Source organism: Bos taurus, chromosome 16, assembly GCF_002263795.3.
Source record: "Bos taurus isolate L1 Dominette 01449 registration number 42190680 breed Hereford chromosome 16, ARS-UCD2.0, whole genome shotgun sequence".
NCBI classification, from domain to species: Eukaryota; Metazoa; Chordata; class Mammalia; order Artiodactyla; family Bovidae; genus Bos; species Bos taurus.
In genome coordinates this window covers 20965972-20990775 of record NC_037343.1, presented here as the reverse complement: position 1 = coordinate 20990775, position 24804 = coordinate 20965972, and the positions used below count along the sequence as shown (strand labels likewise).

At 37.4% G+C, this 24804-nt stretch overlaps 1 protein-coding gene across 4 annotated transcripts in view; it reads left to right on the top strand.

Annotated features, from left to right (window-relative positions):
* GPATCH2 (G-patch domain containing 2) overlaps positions 1-24804 on the top strand; it is a 195545-nt gene that overhangs the window by 134972 nt on the left and 35769 nt on the right. For 2 of the 4 annotated variants that reach the window (XM_024976428.2, XM_005216786.5), the window contains exons 7-8: positions 124-163; positions 8702-8772. The exons of 1 other annotated variant lie outside the window; for it this stretch is intronic. In XM_024976428.2, the coding sequence (XP_024832196.1) occupies positions 124-163; positions 8702-8772 (111 nt within the window). The remainder of the gene's footprint in view (positions 1-123; positions 164-8701; positions 8773-24804) is intronic. One more of the 4 variants, XM_024976426.2, reaches the window with a different exon arrangement.

The window sequence follows — 24804 nt, the reverse complement described above, 5'->3', positions numbered from 1 at the left end:
AGCGTATGTAAGGCTCTGTTGCCAGGTGGCAAATATGTTTCTTACAGCACATGCAGACTGATCATGCGAGAGCACATGCTTTTAGTGAGTTTCCCGCTAACTGCTTTTCTCTTTCCTCTGCAGCCATTGGTTTAGCCCTGGGGCTAGGACAGAGCATGGCCAGGTAAGGAACATTCTAACCCAAAAGGAAGTTACTCAGTCTTTCAAATATTTAACTATTTCCCTTTAAGATAGTAGATCAACTTTATGAGAAAGGATAACATCCTAGCTTATTTAAAAAGGAGTTCACTGTGCCGGTGCTAATGCACTGACCAAGAGAGTGACCGTCAGTGAGCATCAGAGTTGTTTACCTCGCTTCTCCCTTCCTCAGCACACATGTCACCTCCGTGGAAAGGATCTAGAGTTCAGTTTAGAGTTTATAGGACTTCCTCATTTCCATATGTTTTTCACAAAGGCACGAAAATAGTACCTATGCTTTAAACAATTGTTTTATTATTAAACTAGATTAGCCAGCAAGAGAATATTTTTATTTTTTGAAGTTTATAAGATGATAAGAGTTTCTTACACTTTATGCTGTATTCTAGGTGAGATTTTTCTTTTTTTTTAATTTCTTGCTAGTTTCATGGCAGCACAATGATTAGATGACTTAGCAAGAACTTAACATTCATTCTGATTAACTCTACATATAAAATAAGTTGTCTGTTTTCTTTGTCTGTTGAATGTGCTGGTACTCTCTCTGCAGTGTGGTAAGCTAATTTAGGGCTTAAAATATTGGTAGGTTTTAAAGCATATATGTTTTAGGCTTTACATTCTTGCTAAGCCTTTTTTCTTTTTTCATTGTGGATTGTAAGAGTTATTTTTTGAGTGAGTCAATAATATATGCATAGAAAAGCCTCAGATTCTCAGGGATCATTTCTTCTGAGGGATATATAAGTAGGTAGATAGAAGAGGAGATTGCACTTGGTGGTGGTAACTCGTAACATTACTATATGTATTGGTGATATCTTATTTCTTAGGTTGGTCAACAGGTTCTAGAGTTGGTTGCATATGCCATATTTCTTTTTTCGTATAAAAGGAAAGTGCCACATACTTCATTATAAACTATAATGTATTTCTTAATACACATGTACCTAATCAAAGAAAAATATGTCAGTGCAGATTTAATGATTTTTTTAATAAACTTGGCTCTTTTCCTTGAGAGTGATGTGTACTTTTAAATTTATTTCTCACATTAATAATAGAATATGTACTACTATTTCTGGACTTTCCTAGTGGCTCAGTGATAACGAATCTGCCTGCCAGTGAAGGAGATGTGGGTTCGATCCCTGGGTCAAAAAGATCCCCTGGAGAAGAAACTGGCACCCACTCCAGTATTCTTGCCTGGGAAGTCCTGTGGACAGAGGGGCCTGGTGGGCTATAGTCCATCAGGTTGCAAAGAGTTGGATGCGACTTAGTGACTAAATGACAACAACCAGTATATGTTTCTAAAGTTTTGTAAGTTAACTTGACTAAGTTGCTTCTGGGGTATGTCTATTCAGAATGTAATTATTACATAATTATGTCAACTATTCAGCATTCCCAAATGGTTCATACCCTCTGTGTTTATATAAGATTCTGCTTCCAGTAGTAAGTCACCTCAGGATATAGTTTATCCCCAAATAAGATTTTTTAAATAAATAATTTTATATTCTCTGTTGTTCTCTAGTCACTGAGTCAAGTTTCCCTGTCCTTGAGTATCTCTAGGAGTTTATTCAAACTCATGGTCCATTGAGTCAGTGATGCCATCCAGCCATTTCATCCTCTGTTGCCCACTTCTACTCATGCCATCAGTCTTTCCCAGCATCAGGGTCTTTTCCAGTGAGTCAGCTCTTTGCAGCAGGTGGCCAAAATGCTGGAGCTTCAGCACCAGTACTTCCAATTAGTATTCAGGTTGATTTCTTTCAGGATTCCCTGGTTTGATCTTCTTGAGTCCAGGGGACTCTCAAGAGTCTTCTCTAGCACCACAATTGAAAGTGAAAGAAAGAATCAGTTCTTCAGCATTTAGCCTTCTTTACGGTCCAACTCTTATGTCCATATGTGACTAGGGGAAAACCCATAACTTTGACTATACAGACCTTTGTTGGTGAAGTGATGTCTCTGCTTTTTACTACACTGTTTCATGTAGGTTTATCATGGCTTTTTTTCAAGGAGCATTTCATGGTTGCAGTCACCATCTGCAGTGATTTTGGAGCCCAAGAAAATAAAATCTGTCACTATCCACTTTTTCCCCATCTATTTGTCATGAAGTGATGGGACCAGAGGCCATGATCTTTGTTTTTTGAATGTTGTTTTAAGCCAGCTTTGTCACTCTCCTCTTTTATCTTCATTAAGAGGCTCTTCAGTCCCTCTTCGCCTTCTGCCATTAGAGTAGTATCATCTTCATATCTTAGGTTGTAGGTATTTCTCCTGGCAATCTTGATTCTGGCTTGTGATTTATCCAGCCCAACATTTCACATGATGTACTCTGCATATAAATTAAACAAGCAGGGTGAAAATATACAGTATTAATATGCTCCTTTCTCAATTTTGAACCAGTCCATTGTTCCATGTCTGGTTCTAACTGTTGCTTCTTGACCTGCATACAGATTTCTCATGAGGCAGGTAAGGTGGTCTGGTATTCCCATCTCTTGAAGAATTTTCCACAGTTTGTTGTGATCCACAGAGTCCAAGGCTTTAGTGTAGTCAATGAAGTAGAAGTAGATGTTTTTCTAGAGTTCTTTTGCTTTTTCTATGATTCAGTGGATGTTGGCAATTTGATCTCTGATTCCTCTGCCTTTTCTAAATCCAGTTTGTACATCTGCAAGTTCTTGGTTCATGTACTATTGAAGCCTAGTTTGAAGGATTTTGAGCATTACCTTGCTGACATATGAAATGAGCACAATTGTGTGGTGGTTTGAACATTCTTTGGGACTGGAGTGAAAACTGACCTTTTCCAGTCCTATGGCCATTGCTGAGTTTTCCAAATGTGCTGGTAATATTGGGTGCAGCACTTTCACAGCATCATCTTTGAAGATTTTTAAATAACTTGATTGGAATTCTATCACCTCCAGTAGCTTTGTTCATAGTAATGAGGCCCACTTGACTTCACACTCCAGGATATCTGGATCTTGGTGAGTGACCATGCCATCGTGGTTATTCAGGACATTAAGACCTTTTTTGTGTACTTCTGTGTATTCTTGCCACCTGTTCTTAATATCTTCTGCTTCTGTTAGGTCTTTGCCATTTCTGTCCTTTATCGAGCCCATCTTTGCATGAAATGTTCCCTTGGTATCTCCAGTTTTCTTGAAGAGATCTCTAGTATTTCCCAATCTGTTTTCCTCTCTTTCTTTGCATTGTTCACTTAAGAAGGCTTTCTTAACTGTCCTTGGTATTCTCTGGAACCCTGCATTCATTTGAGTATATCTTTCCCTTTCTTCTTTGCCCTCCACTTCTATTCTTTTATCAACTATTTGTAAGGCCTCCTCAGACAACCACTTTGGTTTCTATTTCTGTTTCTTGGGATGGTTTTGGTCTAGAATTTGAGAAATACTAAAGTGATGTTATAAATCTGAGCTTTAGATTATAATCTAACTGCAGTAAAAACTTTTTTCTGCAGTTAACAAATAGCTAATATGATATAGACAAGAAAGTTGATGCATCATTTTAAAATTTTTTAAATATTTGAAACAGATTTTTGGATTAGCCTTTGGCTTAAGCTTTGATATACCATTTCAGATTTTAATCCTGTCTAGATAGGTTATTAGTTAAGGAATACAGTTGATTCTTGCTTGTTGTGGTAGCTGTAGTCTATGAGGTTGGTAAGAACCCTAAAGTAGCAAATATTGAAAAAACTGCTTCCAGGAAAAATACAGGGTTAGGTTCCTGAGAACCTCTGGCCACATTTTCATTAACTGATCAATACATATCCTTGTTTGATGTGTATTTCTGTTTAAAGACACCATATTTAATACATGTTATTGATTTGTTAGCATTGAACTCATGGCCAGCAGTGCTGTAACTTATGCCTGAAGGGAGCTTGTCTAATGAACATATTTTCTCTATAAGGTCCATCACAGTTCTCTTGCACGGGGGAAGACCAGACTGCAGGTCAGCCCTGTACTAGAAGGCTATTTGAAACAATGAAGGTGAACATCACAAGTAGACAGAAATGCTTTAAAAATAAATAAATAAATAAATAATGTAGCATTGAACGGACCAGGCAAAAGACACTTGTTTACAGTAAGAGAGCTGAAGCAAGAAGATAGATATCGTCTTGTCCGACCTCAGCTGAGAACATGCAGTAACGGGAATTCAGATTTCCCCCACTCTGTGCATGTCTGCCAATGACTCCAGAAGCACCAGAAGTACTGATTTGAGCATTACAAGTACATTTTAGCAAATGGGTGAATTTGTGAATACAGAATCAGTGAATAATGAGAAACAGTTGGCACATGTATGTGTGTATATAGAAGCACATACAAACTACTCATATTTTGAGGGATTTAAAATGTCTTATTTCAGCTTATAACTAGCCCAGTGAAAGTGTTCGTTGCTCAGTCGTGTCCAACTCTTTGCAACCCCATGGACTGTAGCCCAGCTCCGTCCATGTGGATTCTCCAGGCAAGAATACTGGAGTGGGTTGCCATTTCCTTCTCCAGAGAATCTTTCCAACCAAGGGTTCAAACCCACGTCTCCCACATTGCAGCAGATTCTTTACCATCTAAGCCACCAGGGAATCCCAGTGAACTATTGGCTAAATCTTAGGTCCAAGTGATAAAATGCAAGACCATGAAGAAATAAAATCCTTCAATATATTGTTGAATGAATGACTATCAGCATGCATGATCACCCCTTTTTTCCCCATATCAACTTACCAACATAAAGAAATGATAGTGTTAACCTCACTTTTGAAATCCCACCCCTCACTGCTTTCCCCCCATCTTATGATTCCTTTTTGTTCTCTAATAAGAAGTCCCATTTCATTTACACCATGCTCACCTAACATTTCTTTTTTACACATTTAGTAAATCACTATTGTCCATCAGTCGTTACCTATCAAGTACTCTTTATTTTTACAAAAAGAGATATTTGTTTAAAAAGAAAAAAAAAAACATAACTTTTCCTCTAAGGTGGTTAAAATGTGGGTAGGAAAGCAGTAATTATAGTGTATTGATAAATGTTGAAGGAAACCACTGGGAGGGCGTCATAGAGACCACAGAAGCGACATGTGAAAGTTGGTTTAGAAGTGGAAGTAAGGAGACAGAAGCAGCTCTAAGCAGCCTCATTTGTGTGTGTGTATGTGTGTTTTAATGGTGAGGATTTTCGTCCTTGAATATCTAATAGTATGACATTTTGAATGAGTTTACTAGTATCTTAAGGAGCCATAGGTCATTGTTTAGAGATTATTTAGTTCTCCTCTTAAGGTGAGGACCTTGTGAAAGGCCAAGTATGGAGAGATTTGAAATTCTTTTGTAGACATTTGAGAAGGTCCCTGAAAAGTGGCTGCTAACAGAAACAGTCTTGAGCTTGAATCCTTTCTGAATATCAGGAGATTATTGCTGTGGAGCAGGAATTCTGCTCTTTGCTTCCTTCTTCCTCTTGTGTTAGGAATGTGAAACTTTTAATAATCTTTTTAAAATAATCACGAATAGCCACAGAAATCCTCAGCTCCCTTTCTGCCACAGGAGCAGCCATGATATGCGTGACACATTTCTCTTCCTTGTTTTTGTTCAGCAGTTTTTAAAATTGTGTACCTTTTGTAAGACCTCACATTGTACTAGCTTTTGTGTTTATGAATGTCTGTGTCATTCTTACATGAGTCATTTTTTAATATACATCTGCAGGTCACTAAATAAGGGACTTGTCTCTCCGCTTGGCCTAAGTCCAGCAATCTGAGAGCTGGAGGTAAGAAGCACTTCGCACCATATTCAGAAGTTCTGTTATTAACTGGAGTTGACATTGTTGAGTCAGAACCCTGAACACTGACCTCACTTGTGACACTGATAGGAGTCCAAGGAAGACAGGAAACGTTAGCAATAAGAGAAATGAAGACTCTCCCCAAACCTGATGAGCTACTCGTGCTTGTCAGAGCAGAGCTCCAGGCCTCTTGTGTCTTGGCATCAGTTCCTGATCTGATTCCCCCTCCCCCCAGCCCTCTGCCACCCTTTGTTTGTTTGTTTGGTCTTTGGGGCAGAGCAGACACATGTTTGTGTCTTGTGGGAATCTTTCAAAGGCAAATAACATGTTTTCTGTTCAAATAACCCTGGATTAATTTTTTCATCTTTGCCCCCTTACAAGATCTAGATTCCCGTATTAACTTGTTAAATTCATGACCCAGAGATCTGAGCCTGTATTTTTTCCTCTGAGCTTCATTTTGTGTGATGACTTTTTAAATATAGGTGAATTTTATTAAATGATTCCAATATTTGTCCCTACAAAGCCCATCAAAGCTATACATTTGAGAAAGAAATTCTCATGTGACTCTAATAGAAGGATCTCTGACCTCAGAGTTCCATACATAGTCTAACATTTATTTTGGTCATTGTAGTTGCATTTTTCTTTAATTAAATTGTTGAATTCCTTTATTTCAGAAAAGTATGTTTGGGACTTTTTGTGTTCTTTGTTTAAACTGTTTTAACACAAATAACAGGAATAGTGGTCCCATATCTATCTTTTATCTAAAAATTAGAAAACTTAGTTAACTACTATATTAATTGAAAGCGGTGGTAGAGATTTTATCATGTCACCTCTAGCTATCTGTGTCACAAATGTTGGTTTGAATATGTTTTTTTACAAAGGCACTAGAATTAGAAATGCCAAAGTAATTAATTTTTTTATTTTATTTTCAGAAGCAATTTAGTTTTCATGGTACGAAGTGTTTCTACATTGAAACACTTTCAGATTAATGGACTTAAGATAAACTGTTGCTATTTTCTATAAGTAGTAATAATGAGATACTGTTTCAGCTACATATCAGATACTAGATTTCATTGCCTGTTTCTTTATCTCATTCATTCATTCATTCAACAAATATTTATTAAACACTAAAAATGTCCCAGACACTGTTCTGGGCTTTGGAGACACAGGCAGATTGAATAACTGAAGCAAAGTGCCAAAGGTGAGCAAGAATATGGTACACATTCCAAACTAACAAGTTTAAAATGGCTGGAATATATTATTTAGAAGTAAGGAGGTTAGGTTGGGGTAGGAAGAAGCATAATAAATTGCAAGTTTAGAAATACAATCAAATTATGTAGGGCCATGAGAGCCTTGTGTAAGATTTGGGAGGGGGGTGTTATCTAAGGAGTATAATGTAATAACATCTAGTTTTAGAATGACTGGCTTCAGTGTAGAGAGTGGACTTAGATGGGAGCAAGGCTGGAGGCAGGGAGGCCACTGGAGAGACCACTACTGGAACGTGGTTCGTGGGGATGGAAAGAAGCAGATATTTAGGAGAAGTTTAAGGTAGACTTATTGAGTTAAGACATTCCTGAAATAATGATCTAACAACATTCTTTGTGATCTAATTAAGTTCTATTCCTTCTCAAAGATGGCCAAATGTGGCTAGTAATTGACTCTAAATGTTGTCATTAGATAGTTCAAAGCAGTTATATTATTAAAAGTTATTGATACCGGTCAGACAATAGCCACTGACAGTCAGGTTCATTAATTATAATTGTAGCATTTGAACCATTTACTCAGCACTTTTTATGTTCTGGTCTTAGTGCTAACTGTTCTACATGGTTTATCTTATTTGACACTCATGGCAGCCCTACAGGTGGATAGTATTGTTATCTCCATTTTCCAGGTGGAAACTGGGACTTAGAGATAATTACACAGCTTATAAATTGGTAGACCTGTTTTTAAAACCCAGCGACTTGTTACTGGTACAGCTGGGATTCGAACCCAGATCTATCCTGCACTATTACTGCTCTAAGATTTCTATTTTTATTAGGGTTAATTTCTAATATGCTGCACAACTTCTCATTAGCCCAGTCTTGCATATAATCACATTTCTGTATAACCGAGATAAGCTACAGTCTGAGTATACACACAGCAAAAAGTATTGACTACTTGCTTTTCTTTCTTTCCAATTAGTTAGAGTAAAGCAAGTGTGAAGGGGAGTTGGGTGGTGAGGCATTTTGAGGAGGCAGTCAGATATATATTTTTTCTAATTATATATTTCCAAGCCAGTAATTTCTTTGAAAAGGAATGTTTTTAAGTGTTTCTTTACCATGTTAGGCCACTAAATACGGAGAAGTAAGATTAGATATTTTATGTCATCGGAGGTGACAAAGCCCCAAAAAACTCACAGCTGAATGCAGTGGTAGAGCATTGGAGAAGAGAGGTTACGTGACTTTCACCAGGACTACCCAGAGAGCCAGAATTAGAACTGAGTTCTAGACCTCCAGCTCTAGGCTGTGTATTAAGTGACTCTGAGCACTGTTCAGCTGTCAAGGAAGCATTGGCATCTCCTAGTGACATTTTCAGAAGCATGTCAGTAGCATCTCTAGCAAAATTAGTCATCTTCATTTTAAGAAAAACCGGTAAAAAAAAAAAAGAAAAAAGTAATGCAAGTGAATAAATACAGCCCCTTTGAATGAGAAGCATACTTTTCTACTTACGAAATAATGTAATGAAAATATTTTTGTTTCTACAACTTTGTTTTAAACACTTTGGATAGCATCAGCTCCTGAGAGATAACCGAGCTGAAAGAGGACACAAGAAAAACTGTTCTGTGAAAACAGCCAGCAGGTAAGCAATTTAAAATCACCTTTTCTCCTGATCATTGAATCGTGTAATTTTTTTTCCCATGCCAGTATGAATGGTGGTTTAGTCACTAAGTAGTCTCGTACTCTTGCAACCTCATGAACTGTAGCCCACCAGGCTCCTCTGTCCATGGGATTTCCCAGGCAAGAATACTGGAGTGGCTTGCCATTTCCTTCTCCAGTGGATCTTCCCAACCCAGGGATCAAACCCTGGTCTCCTGCATTGCAGGCAGATTCTTTATCCACTGAGCCACCAGGGAATCCACTATGAATATGATGAGTTATAGTTAGGGTGCCTTTGGCTCTAAAGTGTCAGCATTATTTTATGTGTCATTTATCAGAATCTACTTCAGGATTACTAGTAATGAATAGAAATACATCATTTTATTTGTATTTTTTAAAGGTGATGAAAAATAAAGAACGCATTTTTAGAAGAAATCTCTGTTCATAATCCATAGCTTATGAATTTTAGATAAGGATTAGGAATAATTATTTTTAACTATAAAAAATAGAATTAATCTTTTCCCCAAAACTTAAATGGTTTTGTGAGACAGCAACATGTATATTATAATGTATATAAATAAGTATATAGAAAATACACTCTTTTTTAAAAGTGCTTAGGGTTATATTGCTTAGTCAATGCTATTTTTTTTTTTTCATATTAGAAAGAAGTGCCCCCAGTTTATTGTTTCAGACAGCGCATTTCCAAATTTTGCATGTGGTGTTTCTAAAGACTTCATTTGTACTTTGGTGAAAATAGCTATCAGAATATTGATCAGAACGACTGCCCTGAGATTTACACCAACCCAACTTTTAACAAGATAACTGACCTTGGCAGCCCTCTCTCTCTCTCATTGTTAGGGTGCTTGCCACTGTTTTTAACACTCCCAAGCAAGCTATGTAACTTCCAAGTACCATGTTGTACAAACTAACCCTGACGGAGAACCCACTAGGTATCTGCAGAAGCTAACATAAATCCTATTTAGACGGTCAAAAACTATCACGCATAATAAGTTGACTGACAGGTCAGTGATAGTCAACATAAAACTAATATAGTTACCCCTAAGAAGGTCAGATCCTAAAATTATAAAGTATGGATTAAAGAAATTTTAGACAGATTATAAATAACTATGGATGACATGTTTATAGAAATAAAATAAGCAAGCAACAGATCACTGTTAGAATTGTTCAAGCAGAATTGAATCAAAAGCATATAATTATTAGAAATGAGAAGTATGATTGTGAAATGGAGATAGAACTGAAGAAGTAGGCTAGAATGTAGCATAAAAATATTGAATAAGGTGATGGAAAAATGAAAGAATGGTTAAGAGACACAGAAAAGGTCTAAGATATATTTGATCAGAGGTTTTGATGGCGAGTATAGAAAGGCTGAAAAAAAACATGATGTTGAAGAGATGTTGGCTAAGAATTCCCAAAACAGCTAAATGTTATAAATCTATACAGAAAGCACAATGAATACCAATTAGAATAAACAAAGGAAACCCACACCTAGTAGCATGCTGTAGTACTCCTAAAACAAAGAGATCTTAAAAGAATCCAGAGATAAGAGATGAATTACTACAAAGGAATGTACCTCATCAGATTTCTGGGTATCAACAATGATACCAGAGACAGTGGACAAGTCTGCAGAGTACTGGGTGAAAATACATTGTCAGCATAGAACTGTGTACCTAGAAAAAAACATCTTTCACATACGAAGATGAAGTAAAAACAGTTTAAGATTTTAAAAAACTAAGCAAGTTTCCTCCCGACACTTGCTAGAAGACTTTTTAAAAGATGTATTTCAAGGGAATGATCTCCCCAGAAAGTCCAAGATGAAAAAATGAATACTAAGCCAATAAATGGTTAAAGATTTCAGTAAATTTAAACAACTATTGTTTATATAAATTGATAATTATAATATGTAATTTGTAAAGCTTTTCAAAAAACAATCTAAGATAATGGAAAATAATGCTGATGATGATAAAGTCTAACTTAAAGTCCTTGAATTGTTTGGGAATGTTTACTTCATTGGTCAGTTAAGAGATGACTTGATAAGATTATATTAAGTATTCATGGCAAAATATCATAAATAACCACTAAATCAAAAAAAATAGAGTATGTAAATTCCAAGCCGGTTGGCAGAGGTGGGGTTGAATGGAATAAAATATTACTCCCCTTAAAAAATCCATTTAAAAAGTCAAGAAGGAAAAAGAAGCATAGAGAAAATGGGACCCAGAGGGGGAAAAAAAAAATTGAAAACTGAGTCAAATCCATGTATTAGTAACTATAATAAATATTTATGGATTAAATTTGTCTGTTAAAAACAAAGCTAAGCAGATCTGGTTTTTCTTTTAAAGTGCAACTATATGTTCTTTACAAGAGACATACCTGAAATAATGCCAAAAGAAAGTTGGAAAACTAAAAGATGGAAGAGCATGTATCAGATATACTGTAAAAGAGAGCTCTCATACCAAACAAACCGACTTGAGAACAAAAGCCTTAACAAGCTTAAGAAAATCATTATTTAATGATAAAAGGTTCAACTTACCAAAATTGATATTTTATTAATATACATTATATTATATTATATTATATCATAATATATTAATATATAATGAATATATATTAATATATTAATTGTATTAATTTATATTATAATATTAACATTTATTTTATTAATAAAATAATGGTTTTATTCTTTTGTACATTAAAATATATAAAGTAAATATTAATATCAATGAATGGAGAAACTCACTAACCCACCATCTTGGCGCTCCCACTTCAATAGAACATTCATATTACTGATAGCTTAAGCCATCAGAAAATTTGCATAACAAATGATTAACAAACTTAATGTTATTATATAAGCTCTTTCACCCACATACATTCTTCTCAAAGACACATGTGATATTTTCAAAAATTTACCACTTAACAGGCCAAAGGTACTATCAACAAATTTTAATGAATATGTATCATAAAGAACATATTCTTTAACTTGAATATGATTAAGGTAAATCATTTAGAAAAATAATTTTTTAAAGTTTGAAATTAAAAATACAGTTTAAAATAACTCATTTCAAAAAAATCATAATGATAGTACCTTAACTTGTGGGTGTGTTAAGATGGTAGTTAGAGGAAACTTGACTACTTGAAAGTTTTATATTAGAAGTTTGGTCCCAGTCCTGTTGCTAGTTCAAGATTCTCAATTATAAGACTACTGATTCTAAACTATAAGATACCTGCTTCTGTCTTCTAAGATCAACCCAGCAGGTATTTAGAAAGAGAAAATAAGCAGAAATCTACAAGACGTTTCCAGTATTAAAGTAACCATGGATGCGTGCTAAATCGCTTCAGTCATGTCTCTTTGCGACCCCATGGACTGTACCCCGCCCAGGCTCCTCTGTCCATGGGATTCTCCAGGCAAGAATATTGGAGTGGGTTGCCATTTCCTCCTCAGGGGATCTTTCCGACCAGGGATCAAACCCGCATCTCTTATGTCTGCTGCACAGGCAGGCAGGTTCTTTGCTGCTAGAGCCACCGGGAAGCCAGGAGGGGGATGCTATTTTGAACTTGTGTTCGTGAGATGAGGATACACAAAATGTGCTTGTGTGCTCTGACCTGAGGCAAGAGGCAGTTCAGCCTGAGTGAGGGAAGAAGAAGATGTGAGCAGAACCTTTGGAATTCTTTCATATCATGGGCCATGGCCAAGGGACATATGACATCCACCCCTTACAGAAAGACTCAGGTCTCTGGTCCAGGTGTTTTCAGGGACAAAGTCAGGGCAGCTCACAGTGCTGTTTTTGTGAGGAGCTGGGAAAGCTTGATGGGACCAGATGACAAATTATCGTGTCTTCACTCAGCCCCCTGTAAACCGCAGGGCTAGAGGATTACAGTTCTCATTTTCTCTGAGAATGAGGAAGGGGAATGTTTTTCTGACAGAGGAATTACTTTGTGGGGAAGACTGTGGTGACTGTGGTTTTCTGGTGCTTGGACCTCTGTACTCGTAAGTCAGGTTCACTCACCTCCAATTCCTGAACTGCTTTGGACTGACACGGAAGACTGCCCTTTGCCTATAGCATTGCCTCACAGAATCCGTTAATAAGACCTTTGAGGAGAAAACAACCTTTCAGAAATAACAATAAATATATTGGACTACAGACTCCAAGAGAAATCGGAAATGTTAGGACAAGTCAAAAAATTTTTGATTAGTGTTATCAATATTAACTAAAGGAGGTATAGGAAGAAAATAACAATATAAAACAAGAAATACAACACATAATTAAGAACCAAATATTTAAGTTTATTTCAGTTTTCCTCAGCAGTATTTTTGAGTTTTCGTTGTATAGGTGTTACACATATTTTATCAGATTTATCCCTAAGCATTTTACCATATTTTTTGGTGTATGAAAATGTTGCTGAGAGAAATTTTAAAAGGTCTTTGTAACTGGAGAGATATACCTTGTTCATGAGTCAAAAGACTCAATATTCTTAAGATGTCAGTTCTCCAAAAATTTATCTACAGATTCAGTATAGCCCAAACAAAAATACCATGAGGCTATTTTGTAGAAATTGAGAAGCAACTGCTAAAATTTATATGAAAATGCAAAGGACTTAAATAGCCAAACTTTTTAAATAGCCAAATAACACTACCTAATGTCAGGACTTAATTACAAAGGTGTAGGAATCAAGAAAATGTGGTATTGGTGCAAAGATAGAAAAATAGATCAAAGAAATATACCCACGTATATTACATACAGTAATATATGATTGGTTGGTTCTTGACAAAGTACGAAGTTACTTTAGTGGGGAAAAAAAAACTATTTTCCACAAATGTTACTGGAAAAACTGAGTATCCATTTGCAAAAGAAAAAAATGATGAACTCTAGTCTATACCTCATACCATAGAGCAAGCTAATTTATGGTGACTAAAAGTGGATCAGTCATTGCACAGGCATGAGGTGAGGGCCAGGGAGGTACTGGAGGAATGGATTACAAAGGGGTATTAAGAAACTGTTGGAGTGATGGGTATCTGCATTATCTTGATTATGGTGAAGGTTTCTCTTGTATATACATATGTCAAAACTTAGGAAATTACACACTTTAAAAGTAGTGCAGGGCTTCCCTAGTCGTCCAGAGGCTAGGACTCCAAGCTTTCACTGCAGGGGTCACAGCTTCAGTCCCTGGCCAGGGAACTAAGATCCTGCAGGCCTCACAGCATGACCAAAAAAAATCAGTGTGTCTTGCTTATGCCAACTACACCTCATAGAGATATGACAGATATATATACTTAGTAAATGGAGAAGGAAATGGCACCCCACTCCAGTATTCTTGCTTAGAGAATCCTGCGGACAGCGCAGCCTGATGGGCTGCCGTCTGTGGGGTCGCACAGAGTCGTACACGGCTGAAGCAACTCAGCAGCGGCAGCATACTTAGTAAAATCTTAACGGCTTTCTGTTCCATTCCAAGTAAAAGCCAAAGTCTTGGCCTTGGCCAGTAAGGGCATATGTGATCTGCACCTGCCCTCCTTTTTTTCCTCCTTCACCTCATCTCCTCCCACTTGAACCACGTTACTTGCCTGCTCCAGGTGCAGCAGCTTCTTTCCTGTTCTCCAACATGCCAACCCCACTTGCGTCTCAGGGCCCTTGCACATCTCTTCCCCCCGCCTAGAACACCCTTCGTGTGGCTTGCTCCCCACTTCCTTTAAGTCTGTGTTCAGTCTCTACCAGCTCTGCTTTCTGCCGTCCTTCTCGCCTCTACTACCCCTCATTGTCTCCGTTACCTTAAAGCTTCATGAGGGCAGAATCTTTGGTTTACTCACTGGCGTACCCCCAGTGTCAGAAACAATGCCCATCACGTCGACAATAAATATTGCTGCATAAAATACCTGCTGAATGAATTTGAAATTGATTCTATGGAAGTAGACTGAATCCTTGTCTTGGGGTCTCTGTGCAGCCTCTGCAATTCTGACTTCTGATCCTGACTTCACCACTCACCAGCTGGGTGACCCTGAGATAATACTCAACTTCTGTGTCCCTCAGTTTATTTATCTGTGAAATAAACTAATTAGTTGTGTTTATCTAATAACACTGTTGGAGAAGGCAATGGCACCCCACTCCAGTGCTCTTGCCTGGAAAATCCCATGGACGGAGGAGCCTGGTGGGCTGCAGACCATGGGGTCGTGAGGAGTCGGACACGACTGAGCGACTTCACTTTCACTTTTCCCTTTCATGCATTGGAGAAGGAAATGGCAACCCACTCCAGTGTTCTTGCCTGGAGAATCCCAGGGACAGGGGAGCCTGGTGGGCTGCCGTCTATGGGGTCGCACAGAGTTGGACATGACTAAATCGAGTTAGCAGCAGCAGCAGCAATAACACTGTTATAAGGAATCTATGAATGTATGCCCATAAAACATTTAAAATATGAGTTCTTAATGTTAACTGGTATTATAAGTCTGTTTACATCTGTGTGCTTCCTAAGCACTTGTTCAATTTTATTTTATCCTATTTTTCTTATGCATAATTTAGAACATTAAGTCATTCCATAAGACGTAACAGAGTACAGTAGGCCCCAGTTCTGTTTTTCCACATTCTCTAACTTCTTACTCCAAAAGAACCTACTTTTAACTGTTAGCTCTTCCAGTATTGACCTAAATTAATTACATGCTTATATTACTGTTTTTTGAAGGTTTTAGTTTAGAATTACCTATTGACTTCCTGTTCTGCCCTACACACACACATACACACCGTATTTGCATTTCTTTCCTTCTTTTTCCTTAATGATTATATCATAACATCCAGACCAAGTTAATATTCATTGTTTGCATTAGTATGATTATATATGTAGATATTATTTATAGATGTATAACTTTCCTGTTGTGGACATAATTATCTTGTTTTTCATTGGCTTTGTTTTCTAAGTTTGTGCCAACCGCAGTTTATCAACCACCTCTACACAGGAGTGTAACTCCCCTCAAATCTCTTTCTTGATGGCACCGTTTTTTTGGAGCTGTCCATTGTCAGATTCATTGTGAACTGCTCGCTGTCTGGACCTGCTGTACATCTGATGTCCTAGGATCCCTCTTGACTTATCACCCCTAGGGATTTCCTCATCTCTCTCCTATCTGGAATTTCCTTTTCCCTGAATCCCATGCCATTTTTTTCCCTGAGCTTTCTGAAAAAGAGAACAGGTGTGGTTATATTTGTGAGACTCTGCATCTCTGAAAATGTCATCTTTATTCTAGTCTCGCGTTAATTCATTTCATCAGGAGTTGAATTCTGCTTTGGAAACCTTGTTGCCTCCGAGTTGTAAAGACGTTGCTCCAGTGCCTTCAGCTTCCAGTGGTTGCCATTTTCTCTCTTCTCCTTTTATTTGGCTGTTGGAGCACCCTTAAATGACCCTCCATTTTTTTTTTAAACTTTTTTATACTTTTGCCTTCAAAGATTGCTGGGCAGTTTTATTAATGGTATATCTCAAATCTTTTATGGATTTAAAAAAGTTCTCTAATTGCATTTCCAAGAGCTCACCTCGCTTCTTTGAACATGCCTTCTCCACGTGCTCTCAGTCTTGTTTGATAGAACTTGTCCTTCTGAGGTTATCAGTAGTATTAGGCATGAGGCAACCTGTAAAGCTGAAACAAACACAAGGAAAGACTCAAGTTTAAATTTTTTTACACATTTATTAATTGCAAGATGAAAATTTTTTGTCTTCTTTATCTGTGTGAATTTTTCTGTTCCTCCCTTGATGCCATTTTTTTCCTTGGTATTTTTAATATGGTCTTGACTTTTCTTACCCCTTTTGGTTGAGTGACTGCACTCCTCTTTTTCAACTTATGGAAACATATAAAGGTTAGAGAAGAGAACTGTAATGCATTGAATCAATAAATCTTAGGACCATTTACTTCCGAAACATACCAGGCACATAAGAAAAGATAAAAGCGCAAGAGGTCTGCTGTTAATGACTCAAAGCTGAGATTTTGACATGCAGGACTACAGGATGCGCTTGAGGTGGGCATTCCTCACTGAAGCTCTGAGTGTACAAAGGGCTGTGTGGTTGTGGCTTTAACCTCTGGAATATAAGCCATCTCACCCTCAGCTCCCAGGGGAATGGTCAAGAGCTCCATAGAAGGGTTTTGCCGACATATTTACCAATGCCACACCAATGCCACTAACTATAATGCAGTTTGGCAGTTTTCTAGGTTTGCAGTTTATGGCATTTCTCCTTTTGTTGCCAGATCCACTTTAATGTTCATCTCGGCTCTTTAAATCAATTATGGGTGCTGGGGAATTGTCTCTTTTCCAACTCCTTAGACTGTTTTATGTCCGACAGTACCAAGGAGGGAACAACCTGAAAGTCTCCTTTAAACATCTAACCCACTTAGTTTCAGTCCATTATCTCAGGAAGTTCTCATCAGTGATGGACTTTGTTTTCCAAGGTTTCCTGTACCTCCGCCTCCCCAGAGGGCAATGCTCCTTTGAATTTCCTACTTGTTTCTCATTTGCAAACGTCCACTCACCAGCTTCGTTCACCAGCAACAGTGCCTGTCATCACATGCCATTCCATCATATCCAGAGAGTTACTCATGAAATGTTAATGCATTTTATTTGTTCATATACTTATTGTAAACATAATTAACATTGCCATTCTTTTATGATGTGATACTTCATAGGTCCTATATTCAAAGTTTTGACTGATTCACAAAGATTAAAAAAAAAAAAAAAGGTTAAAATGTAAAAAGGGAAAAAGATAGGTTTATATAATTTAAAACCTTTGTGACTCTTTGTGACTCCCTGGACTGTAGCATGCCAGGCTCTTCTGTCCATGGGATTCTCCAGGCAAGAAAACTGGAGTGGGTAGCCATTCCCTTTTTCAGGGGGTCTTCCTGACCCAGGGATCAAGCCCAGGTCTCCCATACTGCAGGTAGATTCTTTACTGACTGAGCCACAAAGGAGCTACATAATTTAAACAAACAATGATTATTGACAGAGGTATAATTTGATCTAGTTGATTCCAGTGGTATTGATCTTAGACGTCTTTTAGTTTGTTGCTTCATTTTTATTCTCTGTGGGGAGCCCTTATTATAGTATAGGTGTGTCAGATATTGAGTGGTGTGAACTTTCTTCATCATGACAGTATCCTCATGTGTTCAGTAAATGTGTTCTCCCCATATTTTGCATTGCAGTGCTTAAAGTTACATCTTTCCTGTCTTACATTCCTCTTTTGTTTAGATTTCATTGGTTATTCCCATCTAATGTTTCTGTTTGATTAATCTGTGGGGTTTTATTTTCCAATCATCCTTCCATTTCTTCAGTGTTCTCTGTTCATTTTCTTACTATGACATTTCATATTAGTCTTACTGTGTATTATCTCTCCTATTGAATGTGGGGCTTCCCTGGTGGCTCAGTGGTAAAGAATCCACCTGCCAATGCAGGAGACGCCGGCTCAATCCCTGGGTCAGGAAGATGCCCTGGAGAAAGCAATAGCAATGCACTCTAGTGTTCTTGCCTAGGACAGAGGAGCCTGGCAGGCTACAATCCATGGGGTTGCAAAAGAGTCAGACATGGAGTATCCTGCAGACCCGGAATTGAGTTTAAATGAGCGACGGAGAGCTCTGGGGTTCCCAAGACTGATGTTTAAAAAAAAAAAAAAGAGTCAGACATGACTTGGTGACTAAACAACAACAGTATTGAATACATGTCTAGAGTTTCTTCATGCCCTTCTGTTGTTTTTTCATAACTTTAAGCCTTTGAACAGAGAAGGCAATGGCAACCCACTCCAGTTCTCTTGCCTGAAAAGTCCCATGGGCGGAGGAGCCTGGTAGGCTGTAGTCCATGGGATCACAAAGAGTCGGGCACGACTGAGCAACTTCACTTTGACTTTTCACTTTCATGCATTGGAGAAGGAAATGGCAACCCACTCCAGTGTTCTTGCTTGGAGAATCACAGAGATGGGGGAGCCTGGTGGGCTGCCGTCTATGGGGTCGCACAGAGTCGGACACGACTGAAGCGACTTAGCAGCAGCAGCAGCAAGCCTTTGAAAACAAACTCAGAGAAACAGAGAGCACTTTCAGCATATAAGTGCATGAAAGCATATACAACTGTTGCTTTTAAAAACCATCATGTATTAACTATCACTGTCAATATTTAATAAATAACAGCCATGGTTTTTGAGTTATCGTTGCATGCAGCTGCTTATTAGCCAAAGTGGAACACACACACACACATAAACACACACACACTCAGCTAAACATTTAAACAATGCGCCTAAGTATTTTATGGGCTTCGTAGGTAGCTCAGTGATAAAGAAGCAGCCGGAGACACAGATTCGATTCCTGGGTCAAGAAGATCCTCTGGAGAAGAAAATGGCAACCCACTCCAGTTTTCTTGCCTGGGACAGCCCATGGCCAGAGGAGCCTGGCAGGCTAAAATTCATGGGGTCACAAAGAGTTGTACACAACTTAGCAATTGAGCATGCACACACCTAAGTGTTTTATAAAACTCCTGCTGCTGCTGCTAAGTCACTTCAGTCGTGTCCAACTCTGTGCGACCCCATAGGCGGCAGCCCACCAGGCTCCTCTGTCCCTGAGATTCTCCAGGCAAGAACACTGGAGTGGGTCGCCATTGCCTTCTCCAATGCATGAAAGTGAAAAGTGCTAGTAGCATCTAAAGTTATTCTTTCACCTGTATCTTTCTCTTAAATTCCAGACTTGATATTCAACCCCCCTTTTTTTTAAATTTCAGTATTCAAATTTATGCTTCTCAAAATTAGATCTTTTTCTCTCTTTTTACCTCATTTGAATTTACAATTAAATAATTCCACATTGTTTCTCATTCTCATAACCTTTGATTAGTATGAGAAAGTTCAATATAGACTTCCCAATTGAAAGTCAGTAAAAGATACATAGAGCAATGCCTGACACTAACTAAAGTGCCATTCATGAAAAGATCGTGCTTTTTTAAACCCATTAACCCATTTTTATGTTAGTGATTAGTCGTTATCTTTCTAAGAAAGTGAAGGTTGCTCAGTCATGTCTGATTCTTTGTGACCACATGGACTATACGGTCCATGCAATTCTCCAGGCCGGAATACTGGAGTGGGTAGCTTTTCCCTTCTCCAGGGGATATTCCCAACCTAGGGATTGAACCCAGGTTTCCCATATTACAGGCAGATTCTTTACCAGCTGAGCCACCAGGGAAGCCCATCATTCTAAGAAGCCATTCACAAAGACTGATAGTAGGTCAAGTCAAGGTTTTAGATCTGGTAACCTTTTTCAAAAATTTGCCCTGCTCCCCTACTTACATGATTTTTGCCATTTACATTTATTGTTGTGATGCACAAAAGCTAACTTATCTAGTGGTCTGATACATAATTTGAAATCAAGTAAAAATATTTTTATTGCTGATATTATTAAATTGGACTTATATTTTTAAATATCTTTTAGAAACTTCTGTTTGTTAATTCACTTTTACTTAGTCCTTAGTAGTATTATATTTGTCATCTGCTTAGTGTTAAATCAGTGCAAAGAAACAGAGGAAAACAATAGAATGGGAAAAACTAGGGATCTCTTCAAGAAAATTAGAGATACCAGTGGAATATTTCATGCAAAGATGGGCACAATAAATGGCAAAGATGGGCACAATAAATGACAAAAATGGTATGGACCTGACAGAAGCTGAAGATATTAAGAAGAGGTGGCAAGAATACACAGAAGAACTGTACCAAAAAGATCTTAATGACCCAGATAAACACAATGGTGTGATCACTCACTTAAAGCCAGACATCCTGGAATGCGAAGTCAAGTGGGCCTTAAGAACCACCACTATGAACAAAGCTAGTGGAGGTGATGGAATTCCAGTTGAGCTATTTCAAATCCTGAAAGATGATGCTGTGAAAGTGCTGCACTCAATATGCCAGCAAATTTGGAAAACTCAGCAGTGGCCACAGGACTGGAAAAGTCATTCCAATCCCAAAGAAAGGCAGTGCCAAAGAATGTTCAAACTACTGCACAATTGCATTCATCTCACATGCTAACAAAGTAATGCTCAAAATTCTCCAAGCCAGGCTTCAACAGTATGTGAACTGTAAACTTCCAGGTGTTCAAGCTGTATTTAGAAAAGGCAGAGGAATGAGAGATCAAATTGCCTACATCCATTGGATCCTAGAAAAAGCAAGAGAGTTCCAGAAAAACATCTACTTCTGCTTCATTGATTATGCCAAAGCCTTTGACTGTGTAGATCACAGCAAACTGGAGAATTCTTCAAGAGATGGGAATACCAGACCACCTGACCTGCCTCCTGAGAAATCTGTGTGCAGATCAAGAAGCAACAGTTAGAACTGGACATGGAACAACAGACTGGTTCCAAATTGGGAAAGGAATATGTCAAGGTTGTATATTGTCACCTTGCTTATTTAACTTATATGCAGAATACATCATGTGAAATGCCAGGCTGGATGAAGCACAAGCTAGAATCAAAATTGCCAGGAGAAATATCAGTAACCTCAGATTTCCAGAGATACCACCCTTATGGCAGAAAGTGAAGAACTGAAGAGCCTCTTGATGAAAGAGTAGAGCGGAAAAGTTGGCTTAAAACTCAACATTCAAAAAACTAAGATCATGGCATCCATTCCCATCACTTCATGGCAAATAGATGGAGAAACAACGGAAATAGTGAGAGACTTTATGTTTTGGGGTTCAGAAATCACTGCAGATGGTGACTGCAGCCATGAAATTAAAAGACACTTGCTCCTTAGAAGAAAAGCTTTGACAAACCTAGACAGCATATTAAAAAGCAGAGACAGTACTTTGCCAACAAAGGTCCATCTAGTCAAAGCTATGGTTTTTCCAGCAGTCATGTCTCGATATGAGAGTTAGACTATAAAGAAAGCTGAGTGCCAAAGAATTGATGCTTTAAAACTATGGTGTTGGAGAAGACTCTTGAGAGTCCGTTGGACAGCAGGGAGATCAAACCATTCAATCCTAAAGGAAATCAGTCCTGAATATTCATTGGAAGGACTGATGCTGAAGCTGAATCTCTGAACTTTGGCCACCTGATGTGAAGAACTGACTCATTGGAAAAGACCCTGATGCTAGGAAAGATTGAAGGCAGGAGGAGAAGGGGACAACAGGAGTTGGTTGGTTGGATGGTATCACCAATTCGATTGACATGAGTTTGAGCAAGCTTTGGGAGTTGGTGATGGGCAGGGAAGCCTGGCGTGTGCAGTCCACGGGATCGCAGAGTAGGACACAACTGAGCGACTGAACTGTACCGAACTAGTGGTAAAGGACATGAAATTCCCTGGATGCTGTGTGCTCTTAATTTTTTGTGATATCGATTAGTAATGAGGAGGGGTAGTGAACTTTTTTTTTTGCTGTCACCTTCTTACCCAATTAGTAGTAAAAAGAGTCTTCTAAAATGAAAAATGGCAATAGATTTAATCAGAGGATCAAAAATCCCATCACAGCCACAGACACACACACACACACATTCATGTCAACCTTCTTCCATCAAATTAGAAAAAACATTCTTATTTACATTAATACAGAGCATATTTGTTTTCACATCATGATACAAGTCACTGTGTTTTTTTGGAAATGCAACAAATAAAATTGCAGCTGTTTTTTATTTGATCTTCTAAAGATCCAAAGATGTTCAAGGATTCAGTTTGCTCAGCCTTCCCCATAGTGTCATCTGTTATTTGGGAAGGAGACCTAATTTGCAACAGATATAAAACTATTTGTCATTTTGCAGGTTTGCCAAAAATAAATGAAACTATTAATTACTACATTCTTGAGCAGCTGTTAATAAATTGGGATAACTGTTCATTAGAGTACTGGTTAATGACATAGACTATATTTGGTTAGTGTTGCTTTTCACAGAAATGTATGAACAAAATCAAGTGTATCAGCAACTAAATGATGCTTTATTTTAATTATTTAAAATGAGAATTACCTATCCTATGGTAGGAGAGATTTAATTTAAAACAAATTCTCTTTTGTCATATAAAACTAATAATTCAACACCATATTTTAAAGCAAGTTATATCAGTCAACATTTTGTGTACTTAATATTTACATTCCAAAATAATGGCTTGAAACTGCTTTTAAATGGTAATTTTAAAAAATTATAATCCTTTATTATTTTTTTTCTTTCCAAACCTAAAATTGGCATTAGATTTTATTGTTCTAAAACAGTTTACTCAATCTTCCAGATAGAAAACTATCTTTCAAAAAAAAAAAAAAAGAAAGAAAACTATCTTTCAGATTATTTTAATTCATTCATCAGTATGTGTGAATGAACAATTAGCAAGTATTCACATAGTCACTTTAATTTGAATCTATGCATTCCATATTTATTTAATTGAAATACATTTAATAGCAAATGTGTTCTAATTTTTTTTTAATTCAATAGGTTCTAGGTAGAGGAAGTATTTAAAGTGGAATAATTGGAAACATCCCACATATGCAGCATAAATGCTTTCTAAAGAATTTAATTAATCTATTTTTCTTTATATGACCAAATTATTTATTTTAAAAAGCAATATTCTCAGAAAGTCGGTCCTGCCTCGTGTCCTTTTGGCATCCTAAAGTTCTAAGCTACCTTGCCAAAATTTTAAACTAATGATTATAGAGAGTTGTTTTAAATTGTGATTACACCTAAAGAAAATTATCAGCAATTAGAATTTTGAGCAATTGCTTTTAAATTTAATGTGAATAACCCACACAGAAAAGAAAAAGGGGTTTGCCATTTGGAATATGTAATACGTTCAGGGCATGGTAAATAAAAAAGCAATCAAGTACTCTGGGGAAACATTCATTTTTACTTCCCTGTTTTCTTGGGATCTGATAGATGAGCTAGATATTTTCAAACGACTAAAAGTATGCACAGCCTCTCACCTCTGGAACAGCAGTTGAATTTGGCCATGGTCACTAATAATGAAGAATAGTTAGCATATGAAAGCTGTTGCAGTGACCTGTAGCTGAAATAAATTTGTTGTCTGAAGTCCACTTCCTTAAAGACCGGTGTCTGTTTCGCGGTTGGCACTCTCCAATTGGTCCTGTGATTAAACGGGCATGGACACCGAGCTCACCTTTACCTCCTAGAGATGGTTCCCCAGGAAGTGGTGCCTGCACACCCGCGGGGCCACGTCGCAACAGCTTGTAGCACTCCTGCGGCCTGAATTAGAATTGCATTACAGGGACATTCGAGGATCTGTTCATACAGTGCATATATGTGCCGGAATACTTCCCAGGACAACAGGCACAGTCTTGATACAAAAGGATCAGTTAGGGAACTGATTCGTAAAAGAATTGATATAAAAATTAGTGTTTTAAACCAGCAGTACAGTAAGCAAAGCATCTACTGATAATTTGTACCTTCCAATCTCCAGAATAAACCTAGTAAATCCATCTGCCACATAGAAAACACTTTCAATGTAAAATACTATTTTATGTCTATAGAAGAGAAATTATATCCACTCTTATTTCTGAGGTATGTAACTCTTCATTATATAACAGGAGTCATCTGCAATCTAAAAAAATTTAATGCAAATATAAGTAATTAGAATGTTTTAATGTTTCATCTAATAATTTATGAACAGGTTCATATATTAAACTATTAACTATCACTTTTTAGCTAATAGTAACGACCTTTCACTTCTAAGCCAATTCAAAAATAAATTCAAGTATCATAAAATAATGTCCCACAGAGTTAGAACTATGTTTTTAAAAGACTCAGTTTCTTCATAATCCGTGGTATTATCCTTGCCCTTACTCTTTAGAAATATTTTTCCATCACTCCAGAGTGATTTGTTTGTATACTAAGATATTTTGGGGGAATTTACCTTTTGTTTATTTCATATACTTCTGATCAATTCCAACTCATGCCCAATTATATTACACTAAATTAACATAATTCAACAGATGTTGATATTTAAATGTTTTCTGGCATTCAAATCTTGGACAGCTGTCTTCGAGCTTGGGGAAAAGGCAAACATTTAGAGTTAAATGCTGAACATATGC